Raw genomic sequence first — 19153 nt, forward strand, 5'->3', positions numbered from 1 at the left:
CAATAAATCTAGCACCTAATCTTTAAGAACTGTAAAAATTATATACACATGGCTTTTAATACAGGACTTCCTTTCTCCATTTGAGGAAAATAGCACATTCAGTTTGAATGATTCCCCCCACCTCCATAAAGTATCATTTTTTTTTTTATTTCCATCTATAAACGGCTTGCTGTAAAATATCACAAAGTGATTTAACAATAAAGACATCAAGAATAAAACAAATTAAAACAATTTGATGTGTAAAAATGATTTCCAGTCTCATACAGAGATGCATGCAAAACGTGACCGATACAAGTATACAGTAGTGTATATACAAGCCATTGCTATGCATAAGGGAGAAGCCACGAGACACACTGTTCCTTTCTCGGCCACCAAATTTCCACTAAAGAAGGCAAAAGTGAAGAATTCTGCAGGACAAAAAGATAAGGGTATCAGGACTGAAATTCATTTAAGGTTTTTTTTTGTGTACACCTCCTACCAGGAATCAATAGAAAACATTAATTCAGTTTGTTAGCAGAGCTAACAAACTGCTCTTTTATTATGCAGTGGATAAAGCTGACTAAAACCAAGGTGTAAAGTTGCTACTGGATTTCACCTGAAGCAAGTTTTCTTTTTTTAAGCACACGCTGGAGGTTTCTGCTTAGATGTTCCCAAGCAGTTTTGTGGGAAGGAAAGGGAATTCTGATAAGGCCATAGAGATTTGGGGAGGAGGACTCACAAATCACGAAGGCGCCATAAACCTGCATGGGACTATGCCTTGTTGGATGGTGTGGGGGTGATTTCTCAGTGAGCCTCCTTAGGTTTGTGGTGCACGGCAATTTGTTTGCCAGGGGACTGCCTTCATTTACGTTGTGCGCTTTGACTCGCTTGTTGAGTCATTGGAAGCCATTACGGTGGTACCTCGGTTTAAGAACAGCCCTGTTTACGAACTATTTGGTTTACGAACTCCGCAAAACCGGAAGTAGTGTCCTGGTTTGCGAACTTTACCTCAGTCTAAGGACAGAATCCAAACGGTGGAAGGGCACTGGTGGCAGGAGGCCTCATTAGGGAAAGCACGCCTCGGTTTAAGAACAGTTTCAGTTTAAGAACAGACTTCCGGAACAGATTAAGTTCGTAAACCACTGTATTTGCTTTATTCTTAGCTATGGTGTTTTTCACATCCAAGCATATACAGTCATACCTCGAGTTAAATATGCTTCAGGTTGAGCATTTTCAGGTTACGCTCCACGGTGACCCGGAAGTAACAGAATGCGTTACTTCCAGGTTTCGCTGCTTGTGCATGCGCAGACACTCCAAATGACGTCATGCGCATGTGCAGATGCGGCGAATCGCAACCCGCGTTTGTGGTTGCGTTTGCTTCAGGATGCGAACAGGGCTTCAGAACGGATCCCGTTCGTGCCCAGAGGTACCACTGAATATTTTTTGCTTTTAATTTTATATTGTTATGCAATAACTATTACATTGCTTACCCTAAGTTATGACATTTACTTTGATGGCACTCACTCTTTGATAGTGTGTGTTGTTCTCTCAGGTGGTCGTCCCTTAAGGGAGACAAGAGAGGCCAGGTGGTTCATTTCCAAGGTTGTAATTCCAATGTCATGCCATTGTTTAAAATGCTTTAAATGCTCAAATGGATCTTCAAGAGGAATGCAAAGTGGGAGCAGAGAGACAATTTTCATACCTCTTTTTTACAGAACTAGAAAGATCTCTCTCCTAATTGCGAGACCTATTTCCAAGGAATTCAACTTGCTTTCTTTTGCCCTTCTGTGCAATATTTTGCATGCCAGCTGAGCCTCCTCTGTTCCCTGCAGTTCTTAGCTGCAGTCATGCTTTCTGTTGCCTACTGTGGGAAAAATGTCATGTTCGTGGGGTTGCTGTCAGCTTTTAGCTAGCAATTTGACTGATGAGAAACAAAATGGAAGTCACTTCCCCATCTCCCAACTCAAAAGTAAGCAAGGAGGAGAAAGCAGCAAGTATGTTACTCACTGTAGGGAAACAGAGGATTTTCTGGAAGACTTGCAAAAGCACACTTATGTAATTTTATCTACACATGCAACCCTTATTTCTGTAGCAATGAAGAGGAAAATGGTTTTCCTAAACAGCTAATATTTGCATTAAGACGTACAGAGCAATTCTGATGCATTTTCTCCTCCTTTTAAGCTTGTGCCTCCGTCCCCTGCGATGTCCAAGTGACTAAGCCTGCAGTGATTAGGCACACTTATATGGAAGCCAGAGCAAAACTCAAACTTTACAAATAAAAGGAGGCTGCTTCAGAAAATGGTATCTCTCTACCAAGTCTCCTCCCACTACTCTGTAACATGTATAGGCACACTTCGTTTTATTCCGCTTTGCTCCATTGCGCTTCACAGATATTGCTCCTTTCGAGGTTGTGGGTGCTGCAGAGGAGTTTGGATTTGATATCCTGCTTTATCACTACCCGAAGGAGTCTCAAAGCAGCTAACATTCTCCTTTCTCTTCCTCCCCCACAACAAACACTCTGTGTGGTGAGTGAGGCTGAGAGACTTCAAAAAAGTGACTGGCCCAAGGTCACCCAGCAGCTGCATGTGGAGGAGCGGGGAAGCGAACCCAGTTCACCAGATTACGAGTCTACTGCTCTTAACCACTACACCACACTGGCTCTCAGCAGCAGGCAGCCTGGCTGCATCCAGGGAAAAGAAGCCCCTGTTGCCACCACCCCTCTTCTGGCCACCACAGTGGAGTTGGCTAAGGCTGGAGTCGGGTTTTCCCCCTCCCGTTCCTGCAGCCAGGATGTATAAGAAGTGCTTTGATAATTTATATGAAGCACTATATTAATGCATAGGTGTTGTTCTTGTTCTTGTTCTTGTTGTTATAGATGATAGACAATTCAAAGGATGGATAATTTTATAAAACATTGGACAACTAAATTGTGAACCAGCAGTGTGAAAAGCATGAGGACTAGCATCTTGTTGGGGTGTTGTTATATCTTGTTGGGGTGGATGTTAGTCTAGGAAGTCATCAGCTACTGACTTTCTCTCATGGGAAAAAAAAACTATCATGGGAAGACCAGATTTGCACTATTTTTATACTCCAGGCTTGAAGTATTTTAATTTTTGAAAGTAGGTCACCTAAAGATGTAAGAACGTTGCCTCTGGTTACAGGAAGGAAGCTGGATTAATTTAGAATCTCATTTTATATCATGGGAAACTTGACCTATGTTTAATATATTGACTTAAGTTATCCGGTTGTTGGATTTTAGATAGATAGATGATAGATAGATGATAGATGATAGATGATAGATAGATAGATAGATAGATAGATAGATAGATAGATAGATCGATCTAGATTAAAGATATAGATTATAGGTCTAGGTCTAGATATATATGTGTATACTTAAAAGGTTTGATTAAATGAACCCAGGCAATAGAATGAAGTTTTTGTGAAAGCAAAAAATATCAACTCCTCCCCCGTTTCCGTTAGTTAAACTATGGATTGTCTCCATCAGATCACATAGCTTTAGGGAGGTAGGGAGTTGGAGGAAAAGCTACCTTCACTTCATAATTGCTGCTGACCAGGCAAATATCCAAGGGAAACCCCTCAGGACTGCAGGAGAATTATCATGTGTAGCAGTAAACATTGAGCACTACCCCAAAGTGGATTTTAATCAGATAAAAAGCTTGTGAACTCATATTCCTCTCCTGGGGATTCTTTTCCTTTGGAACCAGAAGAAAATGGAGGAGTACCATCTTTTTCTAAATCCTGTGCAATTTAATTAGTCATTGGAAATGACTTGTCCTTCCTAAAATATGCAGCAATGGATCTGATTGATGTATGAGAATTTGATGTTGGTGTTTAATTCTAGTGACTGTTTCGTAATTGTTTTGTAATCGTTACTGTCATCCTGGTTTTTATACTGTTGTTTTGATTTATGAATTGGTTGAACTGTAGATTCAGTTGTGGATTTTTGTGTTTGCCACCTTGAATTTCATTGGGAAAATATGTGGAATATCAGTTTTTGAAATAAAATAACTATGCACCTAGGCATTTTTTGTCTTTAGACTTCAAGTTCCATATTCCATATGTGAATTCTACCCTTACCATGGATAGCTGACAGGATCCTTCCCACAATGAAGTGGCTCAGCAGAATCACAACTTCCAATTCACTGTGTTCTTAATCCTCATGCACCAAAATTTGGTGGGACTTAACTAGGGTTGGTCCACAGTCTATGAGGCAGCTGTCTAATCATATCTCACACGTTCCATTGCACAGACCCAGGCCATGGTTATTTTCTTGAGGTTTGGACAAGTGATACTCCAACCTAGTGGGACCGTGGCCCACAGAGAGCGCACATGAAATTAAAATGTACAGCCCACTGCCCCTGTTTTATATTTCTTCCTGCTTCAGCCTAGTTTTAATATTTTCACAGGGAAAACTTCAGGTGGTTTTTTTTGTTTTGTTTTTTTACTGTATTACTACTATTGATACTTCAATAGCACAGGAATCTTGACACGCACGTCGTCTTCTCTTGTGCAGAATCAAGTGAGCATGAAGAGAAGAGTACAGGTGCCTCAGGTGAAACCTCCTCACAGCCTTATCCTGCACCAGTATATAGCCAACCTGAAGAGGTAAAAGAGGATATGGATGTAACAAAGCAACCCAAACCAGAAGAAAATGATGAATTGGGCCCATTGCCTGACAATTGGGAGATGGCCTACACAGAGAAGGGAGAAGTCTACTTCATTGAGTAAGTACTTCCCATTTGAAAAAAGACATGTGCCATACTTAATGCAAGCTACAGAGTTAGTAGCAAAGTTCTATACATGGCAACTTGGATGTAAGGTCCATTGAATTCAGTGGGTCTTACTCCTAGGTAAGATTGCAGCCAACAGATTCTGAACCAACATGATAGGGACATATATGAAATTAAAATATTTCCTGTGACCACACAGCTAATATATTGCTAGTTCTTGGAACAAAACCATATTGAGATGAAATGTGTGGCTTATAGATTTCAATGTTTACCAGATTTCATATTTATATTGGTGTAGGGTTGCCATATGTCTGGAATTTCCTGGACACAGCGGGTATTCGTCCCTCTTCAACAGTGTCTGGGTGAAAATTGCTACCATGTCCGGGAAAATCCAAACATATGGCAGCCCATGTCGGAAGTGTAGATTTTGGTGAATTTCATTAACAATAGCGCAAAACCTCATTTTTTATTTTAGTTTTTGCAAACAACTTTGGCCAAAAAAACCACAACTTTTGTGCCCAGATTTTTACTTTTTGAAATATGACAACCCTATATTGGTTGTAAGCATGCCCGGTCACTCCCAATATATATCTATTTTAAATATATGGTATATTTTTGATTGCCATGAAGTTATGGAATGTGGACCCAGCAGCAGAGCAAGCCGATCGGGCCCCTGGGGCCGTGCGTGTGCCCTGCACCCAGGGGTGGGGCCAGCCGCCCACAGGGGTACCATGGCATCTCTGAGAAGTCTGCCTGCCTCCTCCCACTCAGCCACCCTACAGCTGAGGGGGAGGCAACAGGTGGACCGTTTGGGCAGCGTGGAGCCTGCAGGCACTCAAGCCACCGCGTCACTCCCAGGAGAGATGCGTGGCTCGGGCGCGCTGCAGGCCCCACAGTGAGTGCCGCCCACCATTTTGTCACCCCCCTCAGTGGGGACACCCGGGGCAGAACGCACCTCCTGCACCCCCTTTCTACGCCCCTGTGTGGACCTATACAATATTTGCTGCTTTCTTAATAGTTTGGAATTGTCCAGAGTTCACAGGGTTAAGAAGAATCTCATGCTCTTCAGGTCCTATTAGCTAGCCTCTTAGTTTATAAGTTAAGAAAAAGACTTAATCATAATAAGCCCATCAGACTGTTAAGTAACAAATATGATATCAGATATTATATCATAAATAAATAATATGTATTTATCTAAATAATAGTCGGTTGAAATGCCATGCTTGTGCTGCCACCAATACCAGCCTGTTTTAATGTTTACCTTTTTGAGTCAATTTGCTGCTACTCTCCCACCCACCATCACAGTCTTTCCCCACCTGCTGTTCTCCCCATTGTCCCCTGCTGCACTTTGGGCCCTAGCAGCTGGGCAGTGGCAAAGGGTGCTTGCCAGTACACAGCACCAGCAACTGAAGTTGCAGCTATCTGCTGCTACTTTAATTTGCCTGGCATTCCCAAAATGAGAAAAGAGTAGCTGCAAAATGAGCCTGATATTTCCCCTCTTTACAAAACACCTTCAGCAGTTCCATGTTGTTATTGGCCTTCTTGCCATTCATGTTGGGATGGAGCTTCTATTTATGCACCTGGCCACAATCCAGTGCTCATCTGTGTGCATATTAGTCTTATTGAAATAAATGCATTATAGCTTCAATAATCCTCATGTGGTTGTCCCAAGAACACACAGGAAGTGTCTGTTCAAAACTGGGATTTGATCTCTTTAATACCAACCTACCAAACTAAATTATGGTTTCCTGTAACATGAACAAGCCTACAGTAGTGTGCATTCCCTTTCCCACTCTCCTCCTCTTTATGCACCAGAGGAAGAGATCACAATATTACCTTTATATCGACTACAGCTCCCTCAGCCTGTAATGTCTAAACTTGAAGAACTATGGTTAATGTAACATGTGGTTTGGCCCTAAATCACAAGGGCAACTGTAGGGAAGAGTTTGTGAATAAATGATTGCTCAACATCTGAATTTTATCCAGTATCAATATTGGGTGAATAACAGAAACCTATGGCAGCCACTGTCTCTTCTAGGTGTTCTATAGCCATACTGTCCTCATAAAAAGCCTTAAAACATGCCCACAGTGGACACTAACTAAAGCTTGGATTCTTATGAGGTAGAGATTTTCTGTCATTCAGAAGAGTGATTTTTTTTTTATCCCCTTTTGCCTAGAGTTCCAATCTCCTTTTTTTCTTTTATTCTCTCAACTCTGTTCTGTTTTTGCTATTGCATGAAGTATCCATCACTTCTAAGTGATTTCTTCTCTAATGCATATTGAGTGTTTGTAATTGTTTACATTTGCAGACCCACTCATTAGCCATCTAAGCAAGCATTTGTTTTGAATTGGTTTTAGTAATTGTAATAGTCTAATCTCATGGTGCATTGTAAATTACGTATGTAATAAAGCTTTTGCTTCCCTTTCCACAAAACTGAAGTCATTATTTGAACACAACATTTGGAAGGAATGTTTGTCATGATTAGCAGCTCGCAATTTTCAACCCTCATTGGTAGTGAAGGCTGTACAGTAGAGGTCTTGAATGCTACCCATATTTCATAAGCAAAGTGAATTGCCCAGGGCTTTTCAGCCAGTTCATTACCATTAGATTAGTGGGTTCATAATTAACTGGTCGTTACCCTATTATAGCTGTATCACAGTGACAACTCACCCTGTTGGTCAAGAATCACTGTCCCTCAGGACTTCAGACAATTTCTTGTTGTGACACTTGGCGGCTTCTTTTCAGCCTCAGTGGCTCCCTATGTGTTCAAAAAGCTATGGCTAGAAGGTAGTTATTTCTGACTAGAAGACGGTTCAGTGGTATCATGGTGAGCGGGCAAGGAAGGCTCTGAGCAGAGGTGTGTCAGGCAGATTGTGTTAAGAAACTCCCTGACTTCCTGGTTGTAAGCGTCTTACAGAATATTCAGAAGCTAACGTAAAATGGTTTGTTTCATATATAGTCTCCTCACAATTAGGAAGTTGGATTGGGGTTTGTATTCAGCAGGAAGGAACACTTCAAACAAGAGACAAGGAGCCTGTCCTGTCCTGTCCCCCCATGCCAGATGTTGTTCAACTCCCACCATCCCTGAGCACTGGTCATGTTTGCTGGCATCTCTGCTTTAGACCTTCTAGCATGTCTGAGGCTTGGTTTTCTTGAAAGCACTTGTTCCTGCTCCACCTGGTCAGGCACCTACTATCATTATTTTAAAAAGTTGTGAGTATCAAAGTTGGGTCATCTAACCAGTCTAAAACATACATCTAGTCCCTGCCGTAAACTTGTTTTATTAATTCAGTCCCTCCAACCCAAACAATGGGGCTGGGAAATGCTGCTTTATATATTTACAGCCTAAGCAGGGACTTCAGAGATAATACTTTCCATTACTAGTGGGATGCAAACTCCTCTGTGGCCCCTCCTACTCTTTTTTGTACTCTTCTTATTTGACGAGGAGGCAGATTGCTCACCCATCTAACCTTTGGCATGGTATAATTCTCTGTGAAGCTTCTGTTCTTCCTTCCAGCCCTTGCACCCCTTTTCTCTTCGTGGGTAGTTCTCTACTTGCAATGGTTTGGTCTGTGAGCCCCTCTGCAAACAGGCTCTGGCGCATTTATACCTTCCTGCTTCTGTCGTCAGCCTTTCCATGTATACAGCAATAATTAGTTGGAATGTAAATTATGTCATCTTGCTACTAAGCAGTTGCTGTGGGAGAGTGAGTTTTCATTGCTTTTTGGAAAATCTTTCTAGCAAGGTTTGCAAATGCACGTTGTATATTAAAGAAAGGACTTAAGGAAGGAACTGCATTCTATAAAGGGTTGTTGACCCACAGTCCTTTAGAGCAAATAATAGATGAACCAGTGCTGACTGCTGGCTTTTCTCTCTTCCTGCCACACCATGTCTCTCACTCTTCCCTCCATCCTTCTGCCATCCCCTCTTAAAAAAAATAAGAACCACACTTTCATTGTATGTGGTCGCAGACCCATGTGGCCCTTTCAGCTTTCTCTCCCTCTGCTCTGGGCAAACCACCTCTACCCTAAAGCAGCTGAGACTGCAGAAAAAGCGAGGCATGGCTCACAATTGGCTGGGAAGCCACAGTCAGAAATCCTTGCATTGTGGCCGTGCAAATGTGCTGGTGTGTGGCCATAGAGGTTCGCAGGGTGTGCAGTTTTTGAGTCCCCATGGATTCAAAATATTAAATTATATGCAATCATTTTGTTAAATGCATCATTTATGATAGTTTTTAGTTGAAGATGTGAATTTTCTTTGAAAAAGGTGTTAATTTATTAATTTATGCGTTCTGAATTCATATACTTCAAATGTAATTCAGTTTCCTCCTATCATAATAATGTTTCATCTCTGATCAGAAAGTATGTTATTGGATGCTGGTATATAATCAATCTGAATTGGAAGGCCCCCCTCATAAGAGGGGCCCCACATGAATCATGCTGGATGAGCTTTGGCTGTGGCCCATAGGTTCCCTATTCCAGCTGTAGAGAGATTCCTTCCAAACTAATTAGTGAATTTAGTACACAAGCTATAGGAGATTATAAAGAGTTGGGTTTCACTGGATGCTTTCTCCCCCCCTCCCAGTGATGAGGTCAGCTGGATTCTTGGCTGACCGAACAGTAGCCAGCTAGGAAATAAAAAGTTAATGGCACTGAAATAATCATCTCTTTCTGGGTACTCTTCTTGTATCCTTCCACTCCATCCTCTCTGCCAGTGATAATTTGCCTTCAATGAATGCCTTGAATGGGTCGCCTTGAATGAGTGCATGAGTGGCACAAATGCCTTGAATGAGTGGGTGAGCAGAAGGTGACGTTTAGAAAATAATTCTTGGTTTTCTTATTTCAAAAGTTCGCTGTAATTGAAGTTTTGGGTTGGTGAAGGTTAAGCTTTAAAAGCACAGTCTGGGAAGTTGAATGCAAGTGGGTACTATGAGTTCAGAGGAGTGGAGGCTCCAGGGTTATAAATACTCATACTCTTCACTTTGCAGAGTGAATGGCTTGCTTTCTTCAGCCAAGGGGAGTGGGCAGAAGAGAAAATCACACAGCACGGTGGGGTTTTTATAGGTACAACCACCCTGAGACCTTCAGGTATAGGGCGGTATATAAATTCAATAAATAAATAAAATTTATTTATCCAAGTGTCCCTATTTTCCAGGGACAGCCTCACAATTACAAAAGCCACCCCAGTTTCTGATTTGATCCCAGAATGTCCCTATTTCACACACTAGTGACACCGTCACCAAGCTTGGGAGGACGATGAGCCGGCTCTTGTTCTGAGTGGCGGCTGCGAGGGACCATATTGTTGCCTCTCCACCGTCTCTTCAAGGCCTGGTGACAACCTTTTTTTAATTTCATCAGGCATTTTAAGTAGTTTTATAATTCCAGGTTTAATTTGAACTATATAGGAATCTTACTGTACATTGCTTAAATGTTACGGTATTAAGCAGCATATACATTGCAAAATTAACTACTTATCTCAAAGTAAAGCAGCCAGCCTTAAAACTCAGGGCACCACCATTTGCATCCAGACCGTCCCGCCAGTCGAGTTGTGAGTATAAATCAATAGGAGCAATGCATCTGGATTTTTACAGGGCATTGATATCTTTTTTCCACCAACACTACCCTTTATAACAAAGGGCTTACATGCATTTCTAAATTAGTCGGCGAATGCTACATAAATAAAAACCTTAATAATTCAGCAATATGTAAACTAAACAGTACAAAGTGAACAGCCTCCCAGGATGTGTTTAATAAATAAAACATGCATTACAAAGGACTGACAGTGTGCAAGAAAGAGGAGGAGTAATGAGATGAGAGTATTTATAAGAAGAATTTAAATTCCTTTAAAATATGGAACTAATATTAATTTCTCCTTTCTGGTTTACGGTCTGTATATTGCTATCACACTACAAATTCACTTGGCTGTAAAAAAAGGATCAGCATTTTTCAAAAATCTTGTTATGTAGCTCCTTAGCTATTCTAAATATCCATTCGTTTGGGAAACTGTTCTCTTTGTAAACAGTATTTTACCAGCTTAGTCAAATTCTCTCTTTTTAAAAGGCTATGCTGGGCTTTGTAGAATGAGCCACATTATTACTTCCAGTTCTGCAAAATGTACTTTTATCATGGGAGCGGAATTAGATATGGAATAGATAACAGTTGGTTCATCAAAGCGTCATTAATCATCCTGTTAGAAAATGGAGACTACACTAAGGCACACTTCAGTTTGCATCTTATTCTGAAAGTATGGCTGCTGAGAAATAATCGTCCTATATTTACGAATCCTTGAGGTCTAAAATAAAATTTAAACTCAAAACTCCAGCAAATGGGAATAGACGACTGTTGGTTGCACCCTCTTTCAGCTGGAGAATGCTGCACATTCCTTTTGCCCTAGATGAGTTTTGCATTTTCAATTAGGCTAACTTGGCAACATTCTGGTTGATTTTAATAAAAATAGCTGCTTTGAGGACAGGGAGTTTAGGCTGCCAAATTCAGAGGTTGCCTTCCACAGTTTCTCTTACACCTCCTTCAAGTCTACTTAGACCAGTAAGCAAATCAAGTATATTGATTGCAATTTTGCACCAACCTCCCCCCCTCCCCCCTCCCCCACTGTATCGGAAGGAATAAACTTGGTTCCGTTCAGCATGTGTCTGATCAGGGTGATCTCGTTTCTTTTCAGCCATAACACAAAGACAACATCATGGCTGGATCCACGACTTGCGAAAAAGGCTAAACCTCCCGAAGAGTGCAAAGAAAATGGTAGGCTATTAAGTTTTCATTGTTGCTGCTAAAAGAAAGGGGGAAAAATGACTTTTATTTGCTTGTACTGTAGATTGTAGAAAGTATTTAAGGAATGAGGGGGGAAAGGCATTTAATTACTGCTGTAGTTGTGTGTGTTCCTCAGTTCTTAAGGTACCATGTATTTCTGCTTCCCTTCTATGTAATACCCGTTCTGAAGTTGATATCGATAATAACAAGTGTGTGTGTAAGGGGGGGTGTAATTTGTAACATATTTGACTCTTGGGCTGCCTTTTCTCTTATCTGGATCTGCAGTGTGTGCTTAGATCCCAGGCTTTTAAATGTGTAAAACACACAGTGCCGAAAGCTATTGTGACAGAGATGGTGTATGCATATTATGATGTGATTTGCTTTGCAAAGGGGCAGTTCTGTGCCAGTTAAGTAGTGGGCAGTTTAAATAAACCAACGTTTACTTAGCGGGAGGGAAAGGGAGAGGAATGAGAGGAGGGGAGGGATGTCAGATCGGTTGTTTCTTCGGTTAGAAGGATATTTTTAGCCCCTTGGAATCATGTATAACAGTGAACAATTATTTAACTATTGTCCTCTATATGACTGTGTTAGTAAAACCATGGTGATTAGTGTATTTGTCAGGACTAACGACTGTTACCAAGTAAATAATACAGATCTGTTTATCTTCATAAGCGACCCATTTTCCCAGGTTTTCCAGTACAAGCAATGTGCATGCAAATTAGGTTGGTCAAGCCATTTTAAGTGCTAAAAATAACTGCTGAGATTTTTTTTAAGCTATCATTTATAATTATATTTAGGGTACCAGGATCAGGAATTTTGTGTGAAGCAGTCCTTTCTTTAAAGTAGCTGGCTACAACCTTAGAATTATAGAATCAGTCAGAACCTGAAAACCCCCAGGCTGGAAAAATTCCCCAGAGGTACTAATCCATTTTCTGTTTAAATACTAAGGAGAAGAACATATCCAGATTTCCCCGGAGAACTTATCTTTTCGACTTCCATTTGTATCTGTTGTTTCTTATCCTGCCTTCGAGAGCTGTAATTAACACTTGCTTTGTGTCTTCTTTATGACAACCTGTTAGATATTTGAAACAGCACATCACTCACCCAAGCATTTATGTTCTCTGAAGGGGAATTTTCACTGTAATTTTATGTGAAGAAAGTCATCATGAGGTGGCAGATTAACATTGATGTTGTGAACTATACTGTAGAAAATGTTAATTTTTATCATATTTTTTTAAAAAAAAACCTAAAACAAAATAATGTAACTCCATCCTGATTTAAATAAAGTGAGCTCTTGCAGCTTTTCATCATAAGTTGTGTGTTCCAAACCTGTTTTTTCTTTTTCTTTTTCGGTTTTCTCTTTGGAATTCCCTCAAATTTCTGTGCTCCTTAAACAGCAGTTATATATGCTTCTTAAATTCGATGAGATGCTCCAGTCTAAGGAACATCTGGTGCTCTGGAGAGTGTTGCCATAACCACCAGTGTCGTTGCTAATAAGGTGATTCAAAAAGTAAACTTGGGCCCATTTTTCCCCCAGAAAGCAATTTTCTGATAGATTTTTGAGAGAAATGTTTTTGGAGCTTCAGAACTGTTCAGCCATTTCCTGGAGAATATTCGGTGAAATGGCCACCCCAGTTTCACCTTTTCTGAATTTTGAGTGCATCTGTCGATCTGGTTTTAGCATTGTTTAATGTTATTATTCTAAAATTGTTGAAGGGAGCAAGTGGGGTTGGTCTTTAGTCCTTCCAGTCTTCTTCTCTTCATCCTTCTACACTTTCATCCAACAAAACAAAATTTATCAGAAGAGAGTTTTCGGAGTGAAACTGTTGGAGAATTTCACTTCCACTCTAAGAATATTTGGGGAAAACCCACCCCAATTTCAGCCAGTTCCAACATATGTCTGGTCCAACAAGGTCTTTCTTAAAGTGATGGCCTGTGCGACCGAGATCTGAGATCTGTGAAAATTGGTACTTAGCTATCCACAGGCATTTGCAGTTCCTGCATATCCCTACATCATTTTCACCTCAAGAATATAGCAAAATACATTTTAAAATGCATATTTTGAGAGAAAATCTAATCATACCTGTTTAGATCTGTACTTTTGTGCAGATTTTAAGAGATTCACAAATAAATGTGGAAAGATGGTGGAGCAGATTTATGGAGAAACCATGCTCCACACTGGACCCAAACATTCCTTTTCTGTGCCTTTTTTGCCCTTCTCCAAACTGGTGTCCTCTAGGTGTCCCAGTACCCTCAGAGAGAATGGCTAATGCTTAGGGATAATGGGACCCCAAGGGTCATCTATTCCACCCCCTTGCAATGCAGAAAGCTCCACTAGATCGTCCATGGCAGTTGGCCATCCAGCCTCTGCTTAAAACTCTCCAATGAAGGAGAGTCCATTACCTCCTGAAGGAGTCCATTCCACTGCTGAACAGCTCTTACCATCAGAAAGTTCTTCCTTTAAGGGGTGTTCATCCTCTTAAACTATTTTAACCTGTTTGTGCGGGGGTGGGGGGTGGGGAGAACAGTATAGTCACAAGATTAATGAGAAAATAAGATGAGCTTGAAATAAACAGTAAGGGTTTTTGTTTTTTAATTTGCTTTCTTGATAAATATTAAACCGAGTGGAAAACAATTAAAGCCAAATGATTTCATTCAAAACATGGATTTAGGGACCAAACATGCCTAAGTTATAGAATATGCCAGGTAGTTTCATTTTTTGCTATTGTTATCATTCACTTTGTTTCTACATTATCCTGAATGAGGTGGTTGCCGCCTCCCTTCTCTGTCATTTCTCCCATGCCACTATGGAGATGTATAGATTGTCTGCCCAAACAGTTTGTACAGCGGAGGAATTGAGGGTGGAGGCATAGGCGAGACAAAGTGCATTTCGTGGGCAGAGGTTTCCCCCCCCCCCACATCAGCTTTCTATAAAAACAGTGGCTCCTTGTACATTAATTCTTCCATGGTAAACATAAGCAACTTCTCTGGATGGCATTGCTCCCCCTTGATGACATCCTCCCCAGACTGCCTGTCATTTACAGCAGGTTGCATGGTGGGGTACATCACTGTGAAGCTTCAGGAGCCCCCATATTCTTCACATGAGCACATTTCTATGTTCATTAATGTACAATGGAATTTGGTGTGACGGTATGAAGACTAAATGGCAATATACCTCAGGCCACACATAGTTTTGAATCCCTGACAAATTATTTTCCTAATCTTGAGTAGAACACAAAGTAAGTGAACCCTAATTCAATTCTGTTTATTTTTTATCCTCCAAAACGGGTCAGCAACCTAAGGCCCATGGGCCGGAAGCAGCCCACAGAGGTCGTTTGACCAGCCCCTGAACCGAGATACCCACTCGTGCGCTGCGCTAAACCAGCGCAGTGCGACGACTCGCTTCCGTGGTGCCAAAAATCGTGTCTGCACAGGTGCAGATGCTGAAAACCACAGGCACTCACATGCGAACGCGATCCAGCCCATGGAAGGATCTCTGTGGGGCCGATCCAGCCCAGGCAAGATGAACCTTGCTGACCCCTGCTCCAAAACATGCCTTCTAAATGCCACAATGCATGAGAGGTTTAACATAGAAGACTTTTATGATCCTATTCTCGACGTTGTGTCCAAGCCAATCTTAATTATTATTACTCCATCTCTTCTAGGAATATTTCACAAAAGCTCTTTGAACCTTACTCACTAGTGGAATGGGAGTGGCATGCTTCATAGTGCAATAAAAAGATGGTTTTCGCTGAAAATTAAACCAAAAAACCTGAAGGGTCGTTGGTGGGCTTTGTGAATTTATGCCAGACAACATTTTGATTTTTGTATGTATCTGTATGCCTTTGTATGTCTGAGCATAAATATATTGCTATTGGGACAACAATTGACTAAAGATTGTAATGCACAGTTAGAGTATACTGTATAGAGAGTTTGTTTAATACTCAGTTTTGTGATTATGAAATAGACATGTGCAGCCATCCTAACCGGCACAGTAGCTATGGATTTTATCATCAGATAATGGAACACCAACACTAAACACACAAAATGCATTGTAAGAAGAAATAACAGCCTTGGTTATTTTGTTTTCTCTTCTTTGGCCCAGGAGATGGACACTAGGTTCCCATTCACTTGGTTTTCACTATGTTTTATGTTGCAAGGGACCAATGGGCTTCTTAATTTCTACGATGAAAAGGGAAACCAATATATATTCCTTTTGTTTAGCATTTCTACTCTTTTGCCGAGACATATAAAAACCAGGAAGTAGTGTTGTGTTATTCGTGAGGAAAAAACTGCATGATTCTGTTCTCCAGGAATCAGATGTAGAACAATATTGTTCATGTGTGGGCTTCTCTTTGTATTTTTCGCTTTGGAATGAGTGCCCAAATAAGTTGCTTGGCAAGACTATTGTCATTTGGCAGGCATGCAGAGAAAAGTTCTATTGACAAAATTTGCCACATACATAGTAGTTACTAAGCCCTTATATTGAGGTGCCTGGGAGGGGACACTGGCCATTTGGAATAACTCTAAATTTGTGCCCATCTGAGAGGGATCTCAAACCAGCAACTGGTCTTTGGCACCTTATATTCACTAATGGCCAGCCAATCAACCTAGTGAAGAGGCATCATGCTCAATAAAACATCTAACCTAGCCTCTCACACTGGAGAGCCAGTGTGGTGTAGTGGTTAGGAGCGGTAGACGAGTAATCTGGTGAACTGGGTTTGCGTCTCCGCTCCTCCACCTGCAGCTGCTGGGTGACCTTGGGCCAGTCACACTTCTTTGAAGTCTCTCAGCCCCACTCACCTCACAGAGTGTTTGTTGTGGGGGAGGAAGGGAAAGGAGAATGTTGGCCGCTTTGAGACTCCTTCGGGTAGTGATAAAGCGGGATATCAAATCCAAACTCCTCCTCCTCTTCTTCTTCTTCTTCTTCTTCTTCTTCTTTTCAGTTTGAGCAACCAGCTGTACTGAGTAGCAACACCAGCTCTGCCTCACGTGCATTGCATTGTACATACTTCACCTCACCTTTCCTTTTCCTCAAACCTGCCCTGCCGTGTTTCACCATGATCCATCTCACTTTATCTTTCCAATCTAGTGTTGGAGCTCCAGCCTGTCCATGACCACACTTCCTTCTTCTTATCAACATGGTTGTTGCCTTGTATTTTGCCATCTTGGCCTCATGCCAGATAGGCTTCTTGATTCAAATCAATATGTGGCATTTAACTCCCACCATTCCACTCCATTTCCTCTGAGTCCTGTGGCTGCCATCTTTAAGCACAGCCTGAAACCCTTTTTGTATGGACATACGTAGTGAACAAGGAAAAGCTTCATCTGCTCAGTTCATCTCTTTCACTTACACTTTTTTCAGCATAAAAGGTCAATAGAAGCAGGGTGGCTTCCTAAACTCCCATAGATGTTCAGTAGATGCAAACAAACACAATAATTCCCACCATTTTCCCTTCACAGATAACTCTGTCATCAACAGGGCAGCATTTTATAGGACATACCCCATACAAAATTTCACAGATTTAACATGGAGTAATCTAAATGTGTAAATGAGGGTTGAAACTGAGACCCAGGGTTTTTCTCCTATGCTGACTGGAAGAGCCTTAAGACATGCTACTGGATCATGATGGATTTTAAAGGCTCTTTCAGTCATTTTAGGAGAAAAGCCTCTCATCTCTGTTTCAACCTTCATTTACACGTTTGGATAAGTTTTTGACACTTAATGATCCAGCTCTTTCCTAGAGACAGATGCTCTGTTTTAGGACAACTGCTTTGAGGTCCTTGACAGACTGTCCAGGAAAACGGAATTTCCCCCCAATGTATTTTTATCTGCTTTTATTATCAGATTTATGTGTATTCCACCTTTTTCTTATACATAAGCCAGTCTGGCCTTGATTAGATATCACGTATTTGACATTTGTAGAGGTACAACACATTAGCACTTTGAGTGTAGTTGATGTAAGCGCGGAAAGATTTTTCCTGGTATTTTTGCCCCTGTATCAACTGATGGCCTGGAGAGAATAAATGAAGTGCCAGCCCAGGCTAAGTATCTTGCCTTGTCGTTCAATCAACCTGAGCACTATAATAAATATCAAGGAGAGAAGGCAGGGAGCCCCGCTTCTAGTTTGCCCTAGCAAGTGAATCTCAGGAGTGTAAGGAAGCTGCAGTAAAATATATCAATGCATATAACTGCCACACACAAACACAAAACCCTAGTCAAATCAAGGGGAAAGAAGCAGTTCAGGCCATTAGTGGCATTCTGCTTGTTCCTCATCTTCATAAGAGTTATTCTGGAGGTTGTACTTACTACAACCTGAAAATAATTAACAGCAAAAAATATTACTCTGCAATACCAATATATAAAAATCTGAGCCAAAGAAGCTTACTGACCTCAATGAAACATTTTTAAAAATATATTTTTATTAGGTCTTCAGAAAAATACAATGAATACAGTAGGACCCAACTATACCCACAGTGGAAATCTGAATACAGTTTAGGCAGGGGATTTTCTCAGCAGAAATGTAGCACACCTTTTTTCTAGTTCTTTTCCATTACAAACACTTAAGGCCTGTTTTAAAAATCATCTCAGGCCTGATCCTATAGATTGTTATCAAACACCTGATGCAAACAGTCAAAATGATAGCTGCCTCCTTGCTGTTGTCAGAAACCACATGTTTTCAGACATACCTCTCCTTCATGAATTTAAGCATTTACCTCAGAGGCACACGGACAAAGAGAAACTCTTCTTTCCATAATGTGCAAAGCAGTTCTGAAGTATTAGCCTTCTCAGTGCACCTCAAGTAAACTGGGACACAACTGACACCTTTTAAAACCAGTATTTACAGACACACACACTTTAGCAACCCTTGTTGAACACTTTACATGTTGGTATTTGGTGATGTATAAGAGCTCTGTTTCAAATCCAAATGGAACACCTATTGGCTTCTTACACTGTGAGAGAACTGCCTTTTAAAATGTTGCTTAGATGTTTTGGCCGGTAATTCTGAAGAAACTTACAAACCTTTGTGGTAGAACAAAAAAGCAGAACTTTGCCTTGACAGGGCACCCAAACCAAGGATGCTAATCTCTTTAAATACAACTCAGTGACCCATGAGCCAGTACATGATTTCTTCTGGCTAATTGGGAATGTACGGTATTCACAAACTCACGTTTGTTTTGTGATGTGAAAGGCTCACATTTTTGTCAAATTCAGGCAGGAGCTTAGTGAACTGTGGGACTCGGCATCTGGGAGTTTCTGAATATTTTATCTGAAGTAATGAGGAAGATCATGTGATGCGGAATCAAAGCAACTGCTGGAGAGAGAGCCAGCTGGGTGCAGCAGTTGTCTATCAAATAGGTACTGGATTTTGTCTCTGTGGAAAAATTAGAGAACATAATGAACAAAATTAGAAAACCTGTGGAGTAGCCTCAGTGGATACCCATTAGTAGAAAAGAAAAGAAGAATTGATTTTATTAGAGTAAAATTTGTGGAAGTTCATTATTTCTTTATTCTGAAGCTGGGTGGGGAATCTGTGGCCAGAGGGCCACATTTAACTCTCAACTGAATTCTGTGTGAGTGGCAAGGACGATTGATCAGGAATCCATCAGATTGCATAAATCCCTCTGGGCAGACCATCTCCATGCCTTGCCAT

The 19153-nt window shown here is 41.0% G+C and overlaps 1 protein-coding gene across 20 annotated transcripts in view; it reads left to right on the top strand.

The window, feature by feature from the left end:
• Positions 1–19153, top strand: part of MAGI2 (membrane associated guanylate kinase, WW and PDZ domain containing 2) — a 593450-nt gene that overhangs the window by 371790 nt on the left and 202507 nt on the right. For all 20 annotated transcript variants that reach the window (XM_083574937.1, XM_083574923.1, XM_083574920.1 and 17 more), the window contains 2 exons: positions 4514–4724; positions 11410–11489. In XM_083574937.1, coding sequence (XP_083431063.1) covers positions 4514–4724; positions 11410–11489 — 291 coding nt within the window. The remainder of the gene's footprint in view (positions 1–4513; positions 4725–11409; positions 11490–19153) is intronic.

This window comes from Podarcis filfolensis, assembly GCF_964270895.1.
Source record: "Podarcis filfolensis genome assembly, chromosome: 10".
NCBI classification, from domain to species: domain Eukaryota; kingdom Metazoa; phylum Chordata; class Lepidosauria; order Squamata; family Lacertidae; genus Podarcis; species Podarcis filfolensis.